The 23,270-nt window shown below is 40.8% G+C and overlaps 1 protein-coding gene across 12 annotated transcripts in view; it reads right to left on the bottom strand.

The window, feature by feature from the left end:
• Positions 1-23,270, bottom strand: part of SGPL1 (sphingosine-1-phosphate lyase 1) — an 83,825-nt gene that overhangs the window by 29,898 nt on the left and 30,657 nt on the right. For all 12 annotated transcript variants that reach the window (XM_069571984.1, XM_069571991.1, XM_069571992.1 and 9 more), the window contains 2 exons: positions 23,034-23,095; positions 1,309-1,474 (listed from right to left, as the gene is read on the bottom strand). In XM_069571984.1, the coding sequence (XP_069428085.1) occupies positions 1,309-1,474; positions 23,034-23,060 (193 nt within the window). In that variant the 5' untranslated portion in view covers positions 23,061-23,095. The remainder of the gene's footprint in view (positions 1-1,308; positions 1,475-23,033; positions 23,096-23,270) is intronic.

The following is a 23,270-nucleotide window of genomic DNA, read 5'->3' as shown; positions in this document are numbered from 1 at the left end:
CCAAGAACTGCTACTCCTTAGAACCCTCTGGAATCAGACAGAATGGTGGGTGGCACTGAATCAAATGCTTCCCAGGAAAGGAATAAGCCTGAGCAGGAGGACAAGGGTTGCGTCTGTTCCCAAACCATGGAGCAAATGAAGCACAAGGGTTAGTCTGTATAATGTCATGAATTTATGAGAAAGTCTTGCAAGCACTAGGAGCAGAAACTGAGGACATTTCACCTCTACTTTAATTAAGTGCGATGCTAACTCTGCTATAACTTGGCAATGTGGCAGAGTGTTACCGGACGGCTGGCTAATCATCATGGTAAAGGGATAAAACAGAATCTGGCCTCTAAGCTGACTTTCCTAGGAGAAGAAGGAAAAAAACAGAAAAAAATATCAGTTGAAAAGCCCCTTCAAATAGATGTTATCAGGGAAGCAAACAGTTAACGGAAATTTTAAACAGATGAGAACTGATAAGGAAGTCTCATCAATGTTACTAACTCAGATACCCTACTATGGGTGAGGAAGGGGTGCAGGGGCGTGTACAGAACACCCATCTCCTCCCCTACCGCTGACTTACGCAACCCAGCCCACAGGGGAGGAACTCGGAAGGAGCTAGCACACCACCAAGTGGTGGGGGTGGGGGTGGGGTGCAGGGAACACGAGGAGGGTCTTAGGAAGGATGGAAGATGGACAAACTGATCACTAAAAAACTTCTCAGTTCCCACACTCCCTGAGGAGAGGCCTTCTCTGCCCATCAGTCTGGCTGCCGGAGTCCCTACCCAGGAAGCTCAAAGTGTACTGTCCTGACAGCAGAAGTTCAGTTCCAAGAGGACAGGGACCCTGTATTACTTGTACTGTAGAGACATCTCTAGAGCGTGGCAGTGCCTGACACACAGCAGACATGCCAATGGTCACTGCATGGGTGCTGTTCTAATTTCACATAATCTTTTATGGGAAAAAAAGCCTATAATGAAAGCAATAAATCCATGCTTAGAGAACTCCAGGTGACACAATTATGTTCTAGGCAAGAAAGTAAAAGTGAAGAGGGTCTGAGCCACATTCTGGGTCCTTATGATGACTAATCTCTCAGGGGTTTTAATGTAAATTTCAAATCCAGGAAAATCAACATAAACAGTTACAGTCACACAAGAGTCCTATTAAAACATTACCAGTCAGAAGGCAATGCCCTTTCTATCTAAACAGATTTTAAGAATCAGAACCAAACCAACCAGGCAAGAAGTTAGCCCAATCCATTAGCCCCGAGTTCCAAAGCTGGTGTCAACTCCACTGCACCTTTACAGAGGGGGGCAATATACTTACTCTCTGGCTGGAAGACAAACTCATACACCCAGACTATGAGCAGGGTCCACACGACACTCCACACAATCAGCTGCCAGGGCTCGCACTTGGTACAGTGCCCGTTCACGTAGTTCTTGGCCTTTGTGGAATACACTTCCAGAATCTCAAAGTAGGGCTCAAAGGCCTTCTGGAAATACAGAAGAAGAAAATATTGCTTTCAGAGAGAGAAAGGAAGTCTGTTCTTAGTTTGTTTTCCAACCCTTATTTTTTCAAGGGCAAGGCCATTCATGATGTGGCCCTACCCTAGCAGTAATCTTATCATCCTCTAAAGTCCGCAAAGCTTCTGCTCCAGGGACTGCAGTGGACACTGCCCCTTAACAGACATGTGGACTTTGACAAAGTTTCTGATCCTCTGTCTGTAACATAAAAGGTTGAGCTGGGTCATCATTTCAGCTCTGAAACTTCTGGAAGACTGCAGGACTTACTGTCCTACCATCTTCTCCGTTGGCTGCACTGGAAGTACACATTGTCTGAACTGCCCCACAGCACGTGGTATCTTAGTTCCCTGACCAGGCACCAAACCCACATTCCCTGCACAGGAAGTGGATTCTTAACCACTGGACCACCAGGGAAGTACCCATCCCATTATCTTAACTCAAACTAATCCTCTCAATATGTCTTTCTCTTCTTCTCTTCTTTATTTGAATCTTTCCCATTCTTTAATCCAAAAGGCAAACAGACAATTCATTGGAAAAGTCCCCAGTGCTGGGAAAGACTGAGGCAGAAGGAGAAGAGGACGTCAGAGGAGGAGATGGCTGGATGGCATCACTGATGAACATGAACCTGGGCAAACTCCAGGAGACGGTGAAGCACAGGAAGGCCTGACCTGCTGCAGTCCACGGGATCGCAAAGAGTCAGACATGACTGGGCAACTGAACAACACCACAACCCGAAAGGCAGCAGACTATTTCTGTAAAAGGCCGCAGAGTAAATATTTTAGGTACTACAGGCCAAGCAGTCTGTGTCACAACTACTCAGCTCTGCGGCCACAGCAAACGCAGGCACAAAACAGAGGGTGAAGACTTGAAGGGAGCCGTGTTCCAACAAAATTTAATTTCAGATGCTAAAACTTGAATTTCATGTAATTTCACAATCACAAAATACTTTTTTTATAAAAACAATTGCAAAATTAAAGTATCATTCTTAGCTCACAGGCTATACAAAAACAGGCAGCAGGCAAGGTTTGGCCCCATAGGCCACAGTCCACCCATCTCTGCTCTAAGGTCCCATTTGACAAAAACTCTTAAGGCAAGGAACTGTATCTTATGACGTGAGTCATTCACAACAGCTAGCACAAGCAAGAAAAAGCCCTCTCCTCTGAAAAGTCACCAGAACACCCAACTCATGAGAGCAAACCTCCTGTCAAGCATTCACTCGTGCCTCAACACAGAGCTTACGACAATGTGCCGTGCAGTCGACTCGGGATCCTCATCTCCCTGCACGGCTGGGTACCTGAAGACTGACCGGATCCCAGCCATATTCACAAGCGCCCCGAGTGCCCCAAACAAAACAAGCTCATCTTTAGTTTGCCATTCATTCCCTTCCTCGACATTTATGAAGCTTCTCCAGTGTTTAAGGCAGTAAGCTAGGGGAACGTCAAGGTAAACAGTGTCAGTTCTTGCCCTTACCGAGCTTATAATCTAATGAGGCCCATACATACACACACAGACACACGTGGGCACATGCATAAATAAATGAGTAATCAGAACTATTCAGGATAAGCACTACAAAAAGGATGCGAAAAGAGATCACTAAGGAAGGCCTACCTACCTCTACCTGTGGGGAGATGAGGAAGACAAGACAGGATAAAATCTACAGAATGACCAAATAAAAGTCTCTAGGTAGAAAAAACAAAAACTCATACCCAGAAGAGAGAATAATAGCAGCAAACGCATCAAGGAGCCTGGGAATGGCAAAAAGCTCTGTGCAGTAAGCGCACACACAAGATGAGGGCAGAGACCGTATTCTGTCTTCTCCAGAATCCATCCTCAGCACCTAGCATGGTGCCTGGCAGACAGGCTGTACTGAACAAAGGCCTGGACATGGCTGACAGAGGCCAAGTAAATGAGGGAACACATCAAGTTACAAGCGAACTGAGGCTAGGGGAGTACACTAGGTCCAGATTTAAAATGCGCTTAAAAAAAAAGCACAGAGATTGGAAGCATAAATTGACAGGTACTTTTGTAAGTGACTTGTCAGTATCTATTAACATTTTACGGAGAAGGCAATGGCACCCCACTCCAGTACTCTTGCCTGGAAAATCCCATGGATGGAGGAGCCTGATAGGCTACAGTCCATGGGGTCACTTAAGAGTCGGACACGACTGAGCGGCTTCACTTTCACTTTTCACTTTCATGTATTGGAGAAGGAAATGGCAACCCACTCCAGTGTTCTTGCCTGGAGAATCCCAGGGACAGGGGAGCCTGGTGGGCTGCTGTCCTTGGGGTCGCACAGAGTCGGACACGAATGAAGCGACTTAGCAGCAGCAGCAGCATTAACACTTTAAATGTACATTCATTTTGACTCAGTAATTCCAATTTTTGGTATCTACCTGTTTGTATCTATGTGCGTGTTCAAGGACATACACTTTGTGACAGCAAAAGAAAAAAATATAAACAAACATAAACATCTACTGATAGAGAAACAGTTAAATAAACTATAATATATACATTTTATATACCCATACTTAGCAGCATTAAAAAGACAGATTTAAATGAACCACCATGAAAATTTTCCAGAACACGGTGTAGAGTTTAAGAAAAAAGCAAACTGAAGAATAATTAAAAACAAAACAAAATGCATGGGTTATTAATCAAGAGAGCAATTTTTTTTTAAAGACAACTTCATGGGAAAGGAATAGAACAGGACAGAGATTATAGAGACAAAAAATTTTAGTTAACAATAAATTTTATTTATTGTTGAAATAGTCCAAAACAGAAATAAACTGGGCTTGACCTTAAGAGCTATATATCAGGGCCAAACAAACAGCACAATTTGAAAAACAATTTTAGAGGTAGAACAAACAGGGTTTAGTAACTTATTAGACACAGGAAGTATGGAGTGGGAAGCATACAGATAATTCCAGATTCTCAAATTCACGTTTGAGAGACTGGTAAGCAGTGACAGCATTAACTGTGGTAGGCAAGAGGGAGGGAAGCTGAAGATGGTGGAGACTGTGCAAAAAAGACAATGCTGCTACTTTACACTCCTGTTGGCAATCTACATGCCATGTTCTAGCAGAAGCATGAAAGCTTAGGAGGAGGATGGGTGGCTCAACTAATGTTTGCTGAAAACATTTATGCCCTTAGCAATTAGGCTGTGGTATACAGTAATTAGCACTGGGCAAGTTCTGGGTTCCCAGAGGGCTATCCATAGAAACACAGCTTATTTGCAACCCCCTCCCCACAGTTCTTGGTGGCCATTCCCTAGAGCCCACTGTTGCTATCAACAATCAATCCTGCTCAGCAGTGGCAGTGCTGGATGAGACCTGAGAAAGATCAGAGGAGGCTACCATCACCGAAGGTATGTCATAATTTCGATTATTACAGAGCATCTTCTAGTGTTAAAGCTGTGATAAAACCAAATGGTTAAACAGAGTGCATGAATGGGACGATGGGAGAACCATCATTCCAGCTTTTCAGATCAGTTTTCCCTCTGGTGATTCTAGTTCCTAGTTCACCCATAAATAAGAGGTTACCAATGTCAGAAGATAACTGGATGTTATCACAGCACTGACTGAACAAAAAAGTAACATAACTAGTATTAGGGAAAGAGCAAAGGATCAGCAAATGCTGACTATTAATAATTCCATCATAAAAAGCCTATTAAAATACAAAGGCATTCCTTGCTAATGTTTACAAAATAATATTCAGCAGAAGTATATTTTCTTTGTAATAGCTCTGAGAAGATAATGGGAATCCATGAATTTGAAGTCTTTGACTACATCCCCTTAAGCACAGAGAAACACCTCTTAAGGAGATGTATTTCTATATTCTCTTATTCCAATGATAGAATGCTTCTGTACTTGGACAGGTCCTAGCAAGTTTTCTGAACAGGTAACTAGTTGGTCACAGAAATTACACCTCCTGGCCTCATTCCAAGGTCCTTTTAGATCACCACAAACAACCTAGGCTCAGTCCTCAACGAAGAAGCACCTCACAACACTGGCAGCTCACTGCATGAAAGAGCTGTGGGGGTAATGTTTGCTATCTCCTTGGATAGCGAAAAGGAGGCGGCAGTTCCTCGGGGCCTTGCAAACGACACCAACCCTAGGCTGGATTCTGACGCAATAAAGCAGCCCTGGGGAAGCATGCAATCTAAATGCTAAAGAGAGCTTTAGAGACCAAACCCACGTCTTCATTTCATAGAGGCCCCGAAGTAGAGCGCGGTGCCTAAGCTCATCCGGATGGGCTTGAGTTACAGCAGAGACGAGGAACCCAGGCCTCCTGACAGTACCCAGTACTCTTTCAAGCCTCCATCCTCAGTGTCACAGGCAGAGGAGGACTAAACACATCACAACCCAGTGCCACTCCAAGAATTTTCTTTCCATAGTTTACGCTCTGGGTCGAATATACCTTGGATATATGGTGACACACAGCTACAGAGGCTTCTATTTATTCCAACTTAATCTCTACACTGTGTCTCTGGAAATACAAGAGCTATGAATGGTCATCTACAAAGGCCACTAGCTTACTGTACACCTCCAGGCAGATTATTTCACCTATCTGTACCTCTGTTTCTTTATCTAGAAGGGACACAGAATATCCACTAAACAGTGTCTGTGTGTATGAGTCTGTGGGTGGGTGTCAGTGTGATCTATTAAGCAAGGATCTTCTTGGTATTGGTGAAACTTCCACCAAAAAAACATTCTCTCCTTCACACTTTGTTAGAAAACTGAAAATGTATTCTTGTAGAGGAAAAAACCAAAGCACTTTGCCCAATGAATGTATATAAAATGATAGTAAAGAATACCATAAATCTTTTAGAAGTATAATATTAAAGGAAAAAAGATCAACTTTAGTGTGAAGATTCAAACATTAAGCACTTTAAGAAGCTATCAAATAATGATAAAAGTAACCAGACTTCCTCTTTTTCTTTATTCCATTTCCAATCTAAAGGTTTATTCAATAATCCTAAGCAAGACACTTTTATAACCACAACAGTACCAGTCTGCCAAATCTAGTAAATTTAGGGCCTGTTGCTTTTTTAGACTGAGTTTCAAACTGTCCCAATGCAGTTCCACAGAAATGTATTTTACAATACAAACTCGCATATATAGCAACAGAAAATATAAAAACAAAACAAAAATTTCCAAAATACTTTATGCTTTATTACTAGTGACAGACTTACATTTCTTTTCTATTTCTCCCTTCTTTTTAAAGGCTTGGCCCACTGAATTGATTCTGCATCTCTCTAAATGGATCATGACCCTCAGGTTTAAAACCAGTGTCTTGAGTGATTTCCCTCCTGGCTTCCTTAAATTCAGAGTGTGGTTGTGTAACAGAACAGGAATTAACACTAAGGCTCCACTCAACACAATCTCAGTGCTTTTTATACTTAGGGTTTATTTTCTTAACATTTTCACAAGGCCAGGACTATGATGTGATAGAGTCCATCTAAGTCCAGGAAACTCAGAATTCTTGCATCACAAATTACTTTCCTATCAGCATGGACCTACAGATCTCCCCAATGATATTAACCATTTTCAGTCTTTGAATCCCTTCAAGAGAACATGACTCTGTAAGCAAACTCTGCATAATGTCACCATCCACATCTTCTTTCCCCCTCTCCCCTCCAAAAAACTTCTTTGAGAAACAGTACTGCACTTAATCAACTTCCTAATTATGCAGTGATATTTTTTTCCCCATTAAATTTCTTAATTAACAACTCAGACCAGAAGAATTCTAAAAATTACTATCACTCAAAGAAGATATTTCCAGACCCAAAAGGGATGATGCTTCTTTCCTTAATAATAACCAGTAGAAGGCACCAAAATCATCCATTGTTTTCTCAGAACAATCCACCCTGCAGGACTGTATGTACAGAGTGGAGCCCAGAAATATATATTTTGGAAAATGTCCCCAGGTGACAGTGACATCCTCACTTGGTTAGGAACCCTTTCTCTACACCATAACATGGCCCCTTCTCTCCTCATCCCCTATTTTGATAAAAGAAATACTCAGCAATTGAGTTAACATATTACTGCGCTTACTCGCTCAGTTGTGTCCGACTCTTGGCAACCCCAGGGACTATATATAGCCCACCAGGTTCCTCTGTCCATGGGGTTCTCCAGGCAAGAATACTGGAGTGGGTTGCCATTTCCTTCTCTAAAACATATTACTAGATGGGGGTAAAAGACATCCACCAAGCTTAACTGGAAGTGTTAAAGCTGGGGCCCAGCCACATCAATTCGCTGCTCATGGCTAATATTTATTCTTTGGCGAGATACTAATGATCAAATCTAATCTAACTATTAGATACTAATAATCAAAATCCTCTAGTAAAAGCGCACAACTCAACACTCAATAGTCTTTCCACAAGAGCCTGAAGTCAGAGCTTTAAAGCAGGAATGGGCTGTTGAGGAAAAGAAAAACCTGTTTTACCCAGTCCACCCACTGCCTTAATGTCTTAAAAGCAAATCATACTTTAATGACTGAGACTACAATAAGGGTGTGAAATTGAAATAGAGAAGAAAGGCAAAGAGTTAAGGGCTTATTCTCACTTTACTTCTACTCTAAAAATAGGAGGAAAAAAGCTAACTGAATCTGATTCTCCTTCAGATTACATTCTGCAAAACTTCAAAGTACAAAGTAAACAGGTAAGAAAACACTATTGTCTTTAGAGCCTCAAAAGGCATTAAGGTTTATCAGCAAAAACAGATCACAAGCCCAAAGGGAAAACTCCCTTGAGTCATTAAAGAAACTGAGCAATAAACCAAACAGCAATTCCAACCAACCAGGGGTAACTGTGTGATACAGAAACGTTTGAAGGGAATGAGTCATCATTTCTTTGGAGGTAAAAAGCAAACCATATACTTCCCCCAAAATTCCGCTACGTAAGTCAAATGATCCAGTATCTGAGAAGTTCATCTGAAGACGCTTAACTGTCCACACTTTCCCTTCCAGTCAGGCCTCAACAATCAGATATATATTCTCAGGATTAGTTCACAGGCCTGACAAGACTGACTGCTCTACACTTAACACTAGATTATTTGGGCAAAGCACCTCAACCATCACTGGAACACAATCTTGGCCTCAGAGAGGAGACAGCCATGCAACGTAAGACAGTTGTTAAGAGTGCATTCACAGAAAATTCAAGCTCCTAAAAGCTGGCAGCTACCAAATGGTCGTTGAAAACTTTTTATTCCTTTAGGTCAGGAGCAGGCATCCAGTGAAGACAGATGCTGATTATGTCAACTGTCAACTCTGAGCACCGCTCTTCTAAAATACATCAAAAAAGACATTATGGGGAGCTTCAACCTAGCAGAGAATACTGAAATACATGCAACTAAGTTCAACAAGCAAAAGGCACAGACTGAGGGATACAGTGCGTGCTCACTCAGTCGTGTCCAACTCTTTTCAATCCCATGGACTTAGTCCTCCACACTCCTCTGTCCATGGGATTTTCCAGGCAAGAACACTGGAGCAGGTTGCCATTTCCTTCTCCAGAGGATCTTCCTGACCCAGGGATCGAACTGGCATCTCCCATGTGTTTTGTATTGGCAAGCAGATTCTTTACCACTGAGCCACCAGTGTTTTCTTGGTAAATACGACCTCAGGCTGAGGGATGTGGGGGGAAAGCACTCCACAAATTTGAGCACCTAATGTTGCCAAATCTGCAATGAACTCCCAGAGTCTCTTACAGTCAGTAGCTAAAGGACTTACTGTGCACATGTACACAAAGTTACCTGTCAAAGTAGAAAAGAACTTCATCATCCTCTTAAGACCAGAAAGGACCTCCTGGATAATAAGCAAGGTCTAGTAGGAATAGGAGAAGGGGACGACAGAGGATGAGATGGTTGGATGGCATCACCGACTCGATGGACATGGGTTTGGGCGGACTCCGGGAGTTGGTGATGGACAGGGAGGCCTGGTGTGCTGTGGTTCATGGGGTCACAAAGAGTCGGACACAACTGAGCAACTGAACTGAACTGAGTGGGAATAATCCCACATTCTTCACATAAAAAGGAGAATTCTTGACTTCCCTGAGCAACTGGGGAAGAAGTCAGTCATCTAGGTTTCTCTCTTCCCGTAATTCTTTTACTAATAGGATTATCTACCTACCTTTGTCAAGAGTTAAAATAGCTAGACTTTCCAAATTATAACTAGTTACAGAAATCCCCTCCCTTGAATAACAGTCACCCAGCAATTAGAGATGAGAAATACTGAACACATGCCCAAAAGTGTGACCTAAGTACACCACAAGGGCTACTTCTCTGCAACTTTCTAACAAGTAACACTGTTCAAACAAATAAGCTAGAGACGTATCCCTGGGTCTCTGACTGATCCTCAACTGATACAAACACTTTTAGAATGTCTGCTTTCAAAATCTAGTCATGAAGGAACTACTTTTTAAAACTGAAGACTTTAAATTTTAAATGAATACTTGGAAGACTTTCAGACTTTTTGGATAATCTGTTGAAAGTGTAGGAGAAAATGTGTGCTTCCAGTGAAAAAGTATATACTGTCAAGGACACCCCTCTGAGTTATTGGATTCTGGTTATATGTAAGTTGTTTTACAGGTTTGGACTTTGCAGGTGGCTCAGTGGTAATGAGACGCAGGTTTGATCCCTGGGTCAGGAAGATCCCTTGGAGGAGGGCATGGCAACCCACTCCAGTATCCCTGCCTGGAGAATCCCAAGGACAGAGGAGCCTGGTGGGCTACAGTCCATAGGGTTACAAAGAGTCAGACATGTACAAGCTGTAGATAAGATAGTAATGCAGACTGCTCTTAATGTATATCTGCATGACCAGCAAAGGCTCAATGACCTCCCTTCTCCACTATGGAAGAAACTGTTTTGGCTCTATTTGTATATTCGTTTCAATACTACAAATGTGTTGGTTCGCTGGACTTCTCTTTTGAACGCTGTAAGTAGAAGTGTGTATTTGTTTCATACCTGTACGAGTGTTGCAACTTTACCTTCTGGGGGAAATTATCATTTAACAAAAGCTAAATGTTCTCAGTCCCCTATGCTCCCCCATCAAAAAATGCTTAGGAATATAAAATCTCGCAGATAATTACAAAGGGTTCAGGGCATCCTAAAGGCCAGTCCCTGGGGTTATATTCCTCAGGTTAATAACTCCTCTAATATGACAAACTATCCTATTGTATAAAGCAAACCCAAGACTCCTATGTTTCCTGCAGGTGAGAACAAAATACAAACACTGAATATATCCATTACTTAAAATTCTTCAGGAAAAGCCTCACGCCTTGATGTTCTGATCCAAGCTACAACATGGATGAATCTTGAAAACATCATGCTAAGTGAAAAAAGCCAATTATAAAACACCACATAGTATATAATTCTATTTATAAGAAATGTTCTGAACAAGAAAATTTATCAACAAAAAGTAGTCTGGTATTTGTTCAAGACTAGGAGGCTGCGAGGAAGTTACTACTAAAGAGTAAGGGGTTTCTTTTGAAAATGTTCTAAAATTGTGGTGATGGTTTCACAAACTCTGTGAATACACTAAAAACCACTGGATTGTATACTTTAAAAGACAAAAAACCATTATGACTCAGCAATTCCATTTATGTTCACCAAATGTTCTCTCAGCTAAGACCAACCACCTAAATTGTTTGTATTCATAGACTTAAAAAAAAAAAGTCTTTCTGAAAAAAAGCTTCCATATGACCAAAGAGAGCAGAAGCTTTGCAATTCCAAAAACAGAGATTAAAGCTCTGGGCTCCAAATGAAAGGATCCGTAAGTGTCTAAAAACAATGAAGAAATCTGTAGAGTAATTATGTACAAACTAGACAAAAAGGATCACTACTGTTTAAAGGTATCATTCTGAGAGTTCATAAACAGAATTACTAACTGCTAAAACGATGAAATTTTTTTAAAACATCTGTTGTTTTTTTATGAATACATACTCCAGCCACTATCCAGGATATCTGAAAAGGACACCCACCTCTGAGTACTGTCCTGAACTTATACCTCATCACGACTCCTGTGGACTCAGAGTTGTGTTAATAGTGTTTCACAGGCCACTGTTGCATCCTAGAAGTCTGGATAGTGTTCAAAGGCTTCTACTCTAATTTTAGCTCTAACTTAGAAGCTGTGTGACCTTTGGTAGTTACTGAACCTCTATGCAACTGGATTTTCCTCATCTGCAAAAACAGATGCCATCGTTATAATTCAACAAAAAAATTCACAAGAAAAATAATAATTCAAGGGTTGCTGTGAATCTTAAATGCAGTAAGGTAATGAGCAAACAGCTTCAGATAATACACACTTAACTAAGTATCTGATGAGTGAATTCTCTGGTGATAAACATTTTCCTTTCCTTTTCATAAGCAGCAAGGAAAAGTGACCTTTGCAAGTTTCCAAGCAAAGCCACAGAGGCAGAGCTTTAAGAGGCTTTACAGAGTTTGATTCCCATGCCTATGCTGTATTTTCTTACAGACGATGCTAATAAATGCAGGTAAATAGTAAGCTGCCCCTCGGTTTTGTAAGACAGATGTTAAGTCGTCTTATTGCCTTCTTCAATTGAATTCAATCAGAAGGTTGCAAGTGTCCCCTTCTGTTCCGAGAAAACCAGATTAAACCAGTTACCTATTAATAATTATGTTTACAGATCATAAACCTGATTTCAGTCATCCAGATAGACTGCTGCTGACTGCTGCAGTCATGATTTGTGGAACATCTGAAACCTTATTAAAAAAAAGGGCTAGATAATGTAATCCTAGCCTTTCTTTCACCGTGGCTGTGACACAACTCAACCATGAGCAGGGCCACAAAGGCATTCTCATATTTGTCCTCAATTCCGTCCCATTAAAATTTGAAACGAGTATCAATTTGCCTCAGCTCTCTCAAAGACTCAGCAGCCCATTAAGAGGAGAACTCAAGATAGGATCAATGAATTCCTTTTTAGACTCATCAGCCAAAATGCAATTCAAAGGACTGTATTCAAATGTCTCGCAGTAAAAGTCTCCAAAGAGACAGGTCTTCTCACTACCGAGCATGAAGTGTAAATATTCCACAACTCCTACTTAGGTTCCAAAGAGTTCCAAAGGATTATGATTTCAGCCTTGGAATTAACTGCTGTTGCTGCTGCTAAGTCACTTCAGTCGTGTCCGACTCTGTGTGACCCCATAGACGGCAGCCCACCAGGCTCCCCGGTCCCTGGGATTCTCCAGGCAAGAACACTGGAGTGGGTTGCCATTTCCTTCTCCAATGCGTGAAAGTGAAAAGTCAAAGTGAAGTCGCTCAGTCGTGTCCAACTCTTCGCGACCCCATGGACTGCAGCCAACCAGGCTCCTCCACCCATGGGATTTTCCAGGCAAGAGTACTGGAGTGGGGTGCCATCGCCGTCTCCAGAATTAACTGCTACAAATGGTGTTTTACAAATCTAAACTTTTAATATTCAAAAAAAACCAAGTTTGCTTGTTTTTCCCATCAAATGTTTATTAATATTTACAAACTAGATAAGAATGCAGAGAAAAGAAAGGGTGTAATCACATTTTAAAAGTACCTGCATTGCTCCAGGAAAGTTCTCAAAGCTCTCTCCACTGTCTAGTATGCAGGTAACCAAAAGTGAAGACTTTTTGCCCAAAGCTAAATTCAAAAGTTACATATTAAGAAAACATAGGAGTAGCAACTGGTACAACCACTTTAGAAACCTGTTTGGCAGTATACCTCGTGACCCAACAACCGTACCCAACAACTGTATTTATGGTTACTAAAGGATAGGTTCAAAAATGCTGCAATGTCATTGATAACAGCCCAAAAAGAGAGACATAAATGTTTGTCAATTATAGGATGAATAAATTGTGGTATTTCATACACTGTACAACTGCATAGCAATAATTTTTTAAAAATCTTCCTACACAGGACCATGGATGAAATTCACAGATGCAATCAACATCGGAGGGAAAAAGACATTAATGAAAGATAATGTATGTTTCCATTTACACAAAGTTGAAAAATCTTCAGAACCACCTATCGTGAGAAGAGTGACCACCTTTGGCAGGCATCAAGTGGGAGGGAAATGAGGAGCTTGCTGAGAGGCTGGACACTTCTCACATCTTGATCTGGGCAATGAGGACATGTATCCATATGCCCACATAATTAAGCCTAGGGCCCTTTACTGTATACAAGTCGTACCTCCCAAAAAGAAAACTCTATTGCCTGGAGAACAGACTTGGCAGAGTGCTCTGAAGCTCCTGCCTCTACAACAGCTAAGTCATTCATTCACCAAAAATTTATAGTTTGCCTACTTCATAACAAAAAGCTCATGTGGCTATGTTATATTAAGTCAAAAAGCATTGTTAGATAAAAATCGTAGCTTACTAGGTAAGATGTAACAATTTTAAATCTATTATGTACCTAGTAAGAAAACATCAAATTATGTACAACAAAATCTAACAGAACTACAAGAGGAAATAGATAAATAATAAGGTATAAGATTCAAAGAGGCATCCACAAAACAGGAAATCCAAATAATCAATAAACATTTAAAGGACACAACGTCATTAGTAATCAGGGAAATGTGCAAGGAAAGCAATTAGATTTCAACCCTACTGGACTGGTAAATAAATTTAAAACCTTTTAAATATCAAGTTTGTCAAGCTCTGTAGAAACAAGAACTTGCATATAATGCTGCTAGGAGTCCTAGACTGTATCAACCTCTTTGAAAAAGTTTGGCATTATCTAGGGAAGTTAAGGATATATACTGTTTAGAATCCACCAATTCCACTACTAGGAATAAATCCCAGAAAAACTCTGTAACACTTGTGATCATCTGTCATATACAAGAATGTTTGTAACAGTAATCTTCAAAAAAGTCCCAGATTGGAAACAGTCCAAATATCTATCTTCAGTGGTACGGCAAATAAACTGTGATAATCGTGCATTGCTTATGCTGTAATGAAATGCTAGACAACAATGAAAATGAAGGAACTAAACTATGAACTACACGCAACAACAAGGATGAGTCACAAATACTGATACAGGAAAACGATCAAAAACACGTATAAATCATTTAATGCAATCCCTTGTCAAATTATCAGTGGTATTTTTCACAGAACTAGGACAAAAAAATTTTAGCTTGTATGGAAACATAAAAGACCCCGAATAGCCAAAACATTCTTGAGAAAGAAGAATGAACTGGGAGAATCACACTCCCTGACTTCAGACTATACTACAAAGCTACAGTAATCAAAACAGTATGGTGCTGGCACAAAAAGAGACATATAGATCAATGGAGCACAACAGAAAGCCCAGAAATAAACCCACACACTTATGGCCAATTAATCTACAACAAAGGAGGCAAGAATACACAATGATGAAAAGACAGTCTCTTCAATAAGTGGCGGGGGAAAACAGGACAGCAACACGTAAAAGAATGAAATTAGAAAACTCCCTAACACCATACACAAAATAAACTCTAAATGGATTAAAAACCTAAATGTAAGGCCAGATACTATAAAACTCCTAGAGGAAAACACAGGCAGAACACTCTTTGACATAAATTGCAGCATTATTTTTTTGGACCTGTCCCCTAGATAAACAGATACAAAAACAAACAAATGGGACCTAATTAAAACTTAAAAGCTTTTGCACAGCAGAAGAAACCATAAACAAAACAAAAAGATAACCTATGGACTGGAAGAAAATATTTGTAAATGACACTACTCAACAAGGGATTAGTTTCCAAAATACACAAACAGCTCATGCAGCTTAAATATTAAAAAAACCAAACCACTCAAAAAATGGGCAGAAGCTCTGAATAGACATTTTTCCAAAATACACATATACAAAAATGTTCATAACAGTAATCTTCAAAAAAATCCCAGATTTTCTGGAAACAGCCCAAATATCTATCTTCAGGGGTATGATAAATAAATTGTGGTAATCATATATTGATTATGCTATAATGAAATATTATGCAACAATAAAAATGAATCAACCATGAACAGATGGCCAACAGGCACACAAAAAGATGCTCATTATGTCTAATTATTAGGAAAACGCAAATTAAAATTACAATGAGGTCTATAACAGAACAGTTAACATCAAATACTCTACAAATAATACATGCTGGAGAGAGTGTAGAGAAAAGGGAACCCTCGTACTGTTGGTGGGAATGTAAATTGGTGCATCCACTATGGAGAATACCAGGGAAGTGTCTTAAAAAACTAAAAATGCAGTTATGTGATCCCGCAATCACACTCCTGGACATATATCTGGAGAAAATTCTAATTCAAAAAGATACATTCACCTCAGTGTTCATCACAGCACTATTTACAATAGCCAAAGCATGGAAGCAACCTAAACACCCATGAACTGATGAATGGCTGAAACAATGTGGTACATACGTAATGGAATACTACTCAGCCATAGGAAAAGAATGCAGTAATGCCATCTGCAGCATCATGGGGGGACCTAGGGATTACCGCATTAAATGAAGTAAGACAAAGACAAATACCATATGACATCACTTATAAGTGGAGTCTAAAAAATGATTCAAATGAGCTTATCTACAAAACAGAAATAAGACACACAGACACAGAAAACAAACTAATGGGTACCAAAGGGGACAGTGGTGACAGAAAGGATAAATTAGAAGCTTGGGATTAACATATACACACTACTGTATATAAAATAAACAACCAAGACCTACTGTGTAGCACAAGGAAATATATTCAGTATCTTGTAATAGCTGATAATTGACAAGAATCTGAAATATAAATGGATATGCATATCTCTCTATATATATGCTACTGCTGCTAAGTCGCTTCAGTCGTGCCCGCCTCTATGCGACCCCATAGATGGCAGCTCACCAGGCTCCCCCGTCCCTGGGATTCTCCAGGCAAGAACACTGGAGTGGGTTGCCATTTCCTTCTCCAATCTCTCTCTACATAAAAATGTATATATATGTAACTGAATCACTTTGCTGTACACCAGGAACAAACCTAACATTGTACATTAACTATACTTCAATTTTTTAATGGTTAAAAAAATACATATAAATCCATTTGTAGCAAGTTGAAAAATAAAACTAAAATTAGGGATGCACAAATAGGTGGTAACACAATTTTTTTCTTAAACAGCAAGGGAATAACTATTCTCCAAAATCAGGACAGTGGAGTAGTTTCCCTAGAGGAAAGGGAAGGAGGTGTTACCAGGGTGGGGAACATAGGCTTGGGGGTAGATATTCTATTTCCTAACCCAGGTGGTAGATACATGATTGTTTCCTTTATTATTATTCTTTAAAATAAGGATAAGTGCTTTATTGGGGCTTCCCTGGTGGCTCAGACGGTAAAGAATCTGCCTGCAATGCAGGAGGATCCAGGATCTTAGATCAGGAAGATTCCCCTGGAGGAAGAGACGGCAATCCACTCCAGTATTCTTGCCAGGAGAATCCCATGGAAAGAGGAGCCTAGAGAGCTACAGTCCACGGGATCACACAGAGTCAAACATGACTGAGTGACTAATACCTTCACATGCTTTATACAGGTTTGTTTGTATAATAAGTTAAGAATACAGGCAAGCTCTTCTTCCCTTTCCACTTCCTGCCAAATGAAACGCGAACCTAACAGCTCAAGCTCCAAGCAGCTGTTCTGATCCCAAAGGGATGCACTCTGAGCAGTGGAACTTCCTCAAAGAATTAGGAATAATGGTTATCGGTCATCAACTGTCTACTCTGGATTTCTCTTACTTTAGAAAAATTTACTTCCATCTTAAAAATCTCTGATACTTTAGATTTTTCTCTTCTATTCAGCCAAACCTAATCCTGATACATTCTGTGATTTGGACAAATAAAAAACTTTCTAACAATTAAAGCTGTCCGACAATGGAAAGGACTCCCCGAGAAAGCCTTCTGCACCCACTCCTGGCCAGGCATCCTAGGAGGGCTTCCCACGCGGCAAGGTAAGTGGCAATGAAGGGCTTCTAAAGGCCCTCTGGCAATTAAGACTCTAAGGCTACTATGGAAACAAACTGGCTCTGAAGTTGTGGCAACTGTGCTTCTGGGGATCTACGCCTCTGTTATAAACGAGAACATTTCTTTTCTATAATGTTCCCTGACCTGCGTTCTTCAAGACTCTGCTCAAACACTGTCTTCTCAGCGTATCTTTCAAAACTAACCTGAGGGTTTCCCTGGTGGCTCAGTGGTAAAGAATCCACTTGCCAATGCGGGAGACACGGGTTTGATCCCTGATCCGGGAAGATCCCACATGCCGGGAGCAACTAAGCCTGCGCGCCACATGCCCTAGAGCCCCCGCTCCATGACAAGAGAAGCCACTGCAATGCGAAGCTCAAGCACCACAGCTGGAGAGCCAGCCCCTGGCTGCCGCAACTGGAGCAACGGAGACCCAGCACAGCCAAGAATAAACTAAGGAAGAAAACCCAGAAACTAACTTGACCTTGATTTCAGCATCCTGGGTATCCGATACTCTACCCAACCTTCCCCAACTCCATTACGTGCCTCATGGGGCTGTCCTCTCGATTCAGTCACCCAGGTCCCCATGTCCTCTGGCTGCCAGTTGGGTTTGACAATGAAAACCTCCAGCAGAACATCTGAGGTGTTTATTTCCCTGGATCCCCTCCTGCTAGGCCACTGTTCGGAAGTGGCTCCATTCCCACAGCTTACCCTCTCTTTCAAGTCCCTCTCTTGCCCTTTCAGGCCTAAGAGAGCTAATCGCTCTTAACACCAACCCCTCTGGTGTTCCCTAACTCTGGGCACTCAAACTGCTGGAGTGCGCCAGGAGATAACAGACAGACCCAACAAATTATTTTCAGCCTGCACTGTTCCATCTCCCCCAGTAAATGGCTCCTTTCTCTCCCCTTATCCCTTAACATGGTTCTTCTCTCAGTAATTGCATTCTGTGTGTTTTCACATGTGGACCGATTCACTGCAAATCAGTCCCCTATGGAAAAGTCTCAATCCCAAGCTGATTCCCATTTCTGCCACCGATGTGAACAAACTGCATGTAATATCAGATTGTGCAAAACCTAATTAGGAAGGTATATGTTACTAAAAATTCCTGACACACAGACTGCAAAGTCAAGCCAAAGACTAGGATTTGGGGGTTATCTATTTATAACTTCCCCTTCCTTCACACCAAAAACTGGAGAAATTATCATACTTGTTATTATATTTTGCTTTATTTACAAAATTAGAACATCAAAACCAGTGCTCATCCTACAACGGCCACTCAAACTGTCAACAAAATTTCAAATGTCCTGCCTGTCCTCCCTCTCTTCTAGACAAGACTACAAATAAGACATCAGATGCAAATAACAGAAATGAGCTTTTACTGTCCATCTTTCAGTTTATTGCTTAAACTCCATTAGAGAGTCATTAGGAAAGCACCCCTGAAAAGGATTCAAGGGTCAAAGATAAAGCTCTAAGATTTGGAAAGATTTGATTTTTGAACCTGAAAAACAAAACTGAGACGGGTTTACTGCTTCCAAATCAAGAAAACAGTGCTGCAGAAATGTAGTAAAAGACAGCATTTCTTAGGAATTTTACCATGCTTCAGAAAATTATGCTCTCCAATGTATATTCCAGAGTAGTAGAGCTTGATCCATGGGCAAAATAACCCAACTACCACTGTGCTTATGCTCACTCACCTTAGTCGTGTCCGACTCTTTGCAATCCTATGGACTGTAGCCCTCCAGGCCCCTCTGTCCATGGGATCCTCTAGGCAAGAATACTGAACATCCAGGAGATATTCCTGACCCAAGGACCAAACCTGCCAACTCCTGCATTGCAGGTGGATTCTTAACCGCTGAGCCACCAGGGAAGCCCTTAAAAATGTCTCTGCTGCTGCTGCTGAGTAGCTTCAGTCGTGTCCGGCTCTGTGCGACCCCATACACGGCAGCCCTCCAGGCTCCCCCGTCCCTGGGATTCTCCAGGCAAGAACACTGGAGTGGGCTGCCATTTCCTTCCCCTAAAAATGTCTCTCAGTTCAATTCAGTCGCTCAGTCGTGTCCGACTCTTTGTGACCCCATGAACTGCAGCACGCCAGGCCTCCCTGTCCATCACCATCTCCCGGAGTTCACTCAGACTCGCATCCATCGAGTCCGTGATGCCATCCAGCCATCTCATCCTCTGTCGTCCCCTTCTCCTCCTGCCCTCAATCCCTCCCAGCATCAGAGTCTTTTCCAATGAGTCAACTCTTCGCATGAGGTGGCCAAAGTACTGGAGTTTCAGCTTTAGCATCATTCCTTCCCAAGAAATCCCAGACTGATCTCCTTCAGAATGGACTGGTTGGATCTCCTTGCAGTCCAAGGGACTCTCAAGAGTCTTCTCCAACAAATGTCTTTAGACATTGCCAAATGTCCTGGGGCCATGGCAGGGAGGGGAGCAAAAATTGCTCCTGGTTGAGAACCTCAACCCTAGATAAACAACTATCACTGAAACCCCACCCAGCACTACCACAGTGCATACAGTAACACTGCACCATCCCTTTAGGGGTCTAAAACCTAGACTTAGCTTTACAAAGTATCTTTTTCTTAAAATCTAGGAGCATTTTGCAACTCTCAAAGTGATCTAGCCCCTGAGCACTAGGAAGGAGGATAATATGGATAAAAAGAATGGTTGCTAAAGTGGTGAAAGATTGCTAAAAGATTTCCAGACTTGAATTCCCTCTGAAAGCACTGCAATTCTCAGATGAATGAATCCACTCACTCATTTTATTCTCTCTGAGACGTAAGTGGAAAGTATTACAGTCCACGGCATAAATGAGCAAATGGAAAAAAGGCAGGCTTACCACCTTAATGAAATGAGGACAAAATCAAGGACGGGAAAGCACCGAGGGCTGACAGCCCAGGAGTCCTCCTACGGAACCCTAGGCTTGTTACACATGGACTCCAGTTCACCTTCGAGTTATACTGCCCTCCACACAGTGGTATTCAACCTATCAGACCCAATGCCCTTTTCTGTAACTAATATTTCATAATGCCCTTTATTATGACATGAAACTCAAAGAATATAACATTATACCTATAGACATAACTTTTAAAAATGTCAATATAATGCCCCAACTGCAACATAAGAGAAAACAAACATGAAGATCTGTGTATTAAACATGTTATGTTCAGACAAGACTAGATCAGAAGCCAAAAGCACCCTCCCCAACTCTTCCAAAGTGCCCCCTTAGAGGGCAGAACTATTTCACTAATGCTCCACACAAACCTGCTCTCATCAGCCACAAAGTTCCGTAACTTCTTTGCCTTTCCGTGAAGACAACTTACAGGTGGCTTCACAAAGTAGACAAGAAAGAGGGTTTTTAAGACAGACTAACTGTGGTTAAAGCTCCACCACCTCATTGCTATGATACGCTAAGTCTGGTTTTTCATCTATAAAAGGAGAATGCCAGCATATTTTTCAAGGAATTTTAGGAAAATTAAATGAGTAATTTAAATTTAAATGAGTAAAATTAAATGAGTATCTATTTATGCACCTAATGCATAATATGTGCTTAATAAATGTTAGCTATCAGACTTACATTATTACTCCTGAATCCATCTCTTATTTATCTTAGCTTATGCCTATCTGATTCCCCCAGGAGAAAAGATGGATGACTGGATATTACTTTAGCAGAGATACTCTAAAAAGGATGCATGTACAATAAAAGTAAGAAATTGCATCATATAACTTGCGAGGTTGTTTCTAATTCTGAAATTCTACCATATGCTGCCCTATGCTGAGGTTATCTTCTATTAACTCGAGTCCTTTCTTTCCAGTTAGAGGGCCAAGAACATGTGTAATGCATCACACGATACAAAAGCAAGTACAGAGAAACACCTTGAACTCAGATCTTGACCAAATGTTTATAGCCTCCTCATTGAAAACCGAGCCCTGGTCACTGGTTCTTTACCATTTAGCACAGTACAGTCAAAGAAAGAAGGACAATTTTTCCATCAAGAGCACCTCAAGCAACATGTACAGTGTCTTCAGAGAGTGATGATTCTCACGGGCCAGCTGTTATTTGTATGATTTAATTCCTTACACCAATGAGCAAAGCAACACCTATAAAAAGCTAGATTTTCAAATGAGGAAGTGAAAAGCAGTAGCGATAGCTAGAGAAATACCTCAAAACAAAACTGATTCCAAAGTTAATATTCTAAATAAAAGCACTCACTGCTCAGACTGCTAAAGGGAGCCCACAGGCCCAGGAAGTAATACACACATCTCTGGGTATGGAGTTATATTTTACTAACATATAGGAATCTTAATTTACATATACATACTAATTTATAAAAGAGAAAGAAATTGCCAATTATTGCAGATCATTCTGCAAGGTGCTAATAGTGGCTATTTCTGAATAGCGGAATTATTGGGGGCTGCTTCCTTTTATTAATAGCTTCCAATTCTTCTAACATAACTGCTCTTGTAATAAGAATTTAATATTACAGAACACAATTTATTATCTACTAACAATGTATGAAATTTGAGGCAAAAAAAAAAAACTATTTTAGGTGAACCCTTCATCTGAATCTTGAGTACCTGTCTATGTCTCCAAAGTCATCCTTGCTCCTCATCACAAACCAGAACTAGTCACAACTTGGTTGATCTCTCAACTTCTGCAGACCTTAGAGATTTTGACACTACAGGACATCAGCCGTGGATATTAAAAAAAAAAAAAAACAACTCACTACTAGTTTCTGCCAACTTCCCAGTGACAGCTATCAACTCTCTGGGATAGTGACAGCAAGAGAGGGAAAGGAAATGTTTTCAAATTAATGTCTCATCAGATTCAAAGACGTAACATTAAAAACTAAACACATTGCTATTTGAAAATCATGGGTTCCTCACAATCTTCTCACTAACATCCTCTATGAAAAAAATAAAAATCAATAAAGAACTTCTATGGAATCTACAAATGTCCCAAGAAAAAAACGTCATTTTGGTAAACACTCATTTGGCAATTCTATTTTCCCTGCTCACTGGGAAGGAAAAAAAAAAAAAAACCAGCACAGAAAGATCTCAAGAGAAGAGAGGAAAAAAACAGCCTCTACCAAAACAGGCCAACTCCTCACCACAACAGAAGAAAATAAATTCAAACTAGCTCAATTCAGCAATTAGCAACTTATTATATACAGAGCACCATGACAGGTGTTTATCATCTCTAAACAAATAAGACAAGATATCTGCCTTCCAGGGAATAACTCTAGTCTGGGAAACTAACACTTATAAACTAATATATGGCAGATCCAGACAAAACTTCATTGACGTTTTAAAACGGTTCTGGTAGTATAGAAAGAGAGAGATTAAAATCAACTGCGAGAATTTTGCAAAAATTCTTCATATTCATTAAATAAATATATATATTCATACATTTATTTCAGTCACTACCCATCTAATTATTAAATCCAAAATAAAAGGAGGCAGAAACTCTCAGCTATCAAAGGCAAGCATCAGAGATTAAATCTACACATTCATCCTTTGGACTAAAAATAAAACATACTGGACAAGTGCCTTACAACAAGAAAGATATTTGGAAAAGGACTCACCAACGACATTAGATCTGTACTGGGCATTTTCCTCTCCCAGACGTGCTTTCAGTGTCTCCCCTCTGCAAAAGGGAACCAGGTTTGTTTACTTTTAACGCTACAAACTGTCCCGTTGGCCCGCCTATATTCGCCAGAGCTGCAGAGAAATGGTTCTGTTCCCTCCTTGGAAAGCTCAGCTTTCACTCTTCGCTTTCACACTAAAGCCCAGCACCCCAACCCAGCGAATTAAGAATCCTG

This window comes from Ovis canadensis, chromosome 25 (assembly GCF_042477335.2).
Source record: "Ovis canadensis isolate MfBH-ARS-UI-01 breed Bighorn chromosome 25, ARS-UI_OviCan_v2, whole genome shotgun sequence".
NCBI lineage: Eukaryota > Metazoa > Chordata > Mammalia > Artiodactyla > Bovidae > Ovis > Ovis canadensis.
Note: the sequence above shows the minus strand (reverse complement) of the source record. Positions and strands in the feature narration are given on the sequence as shown.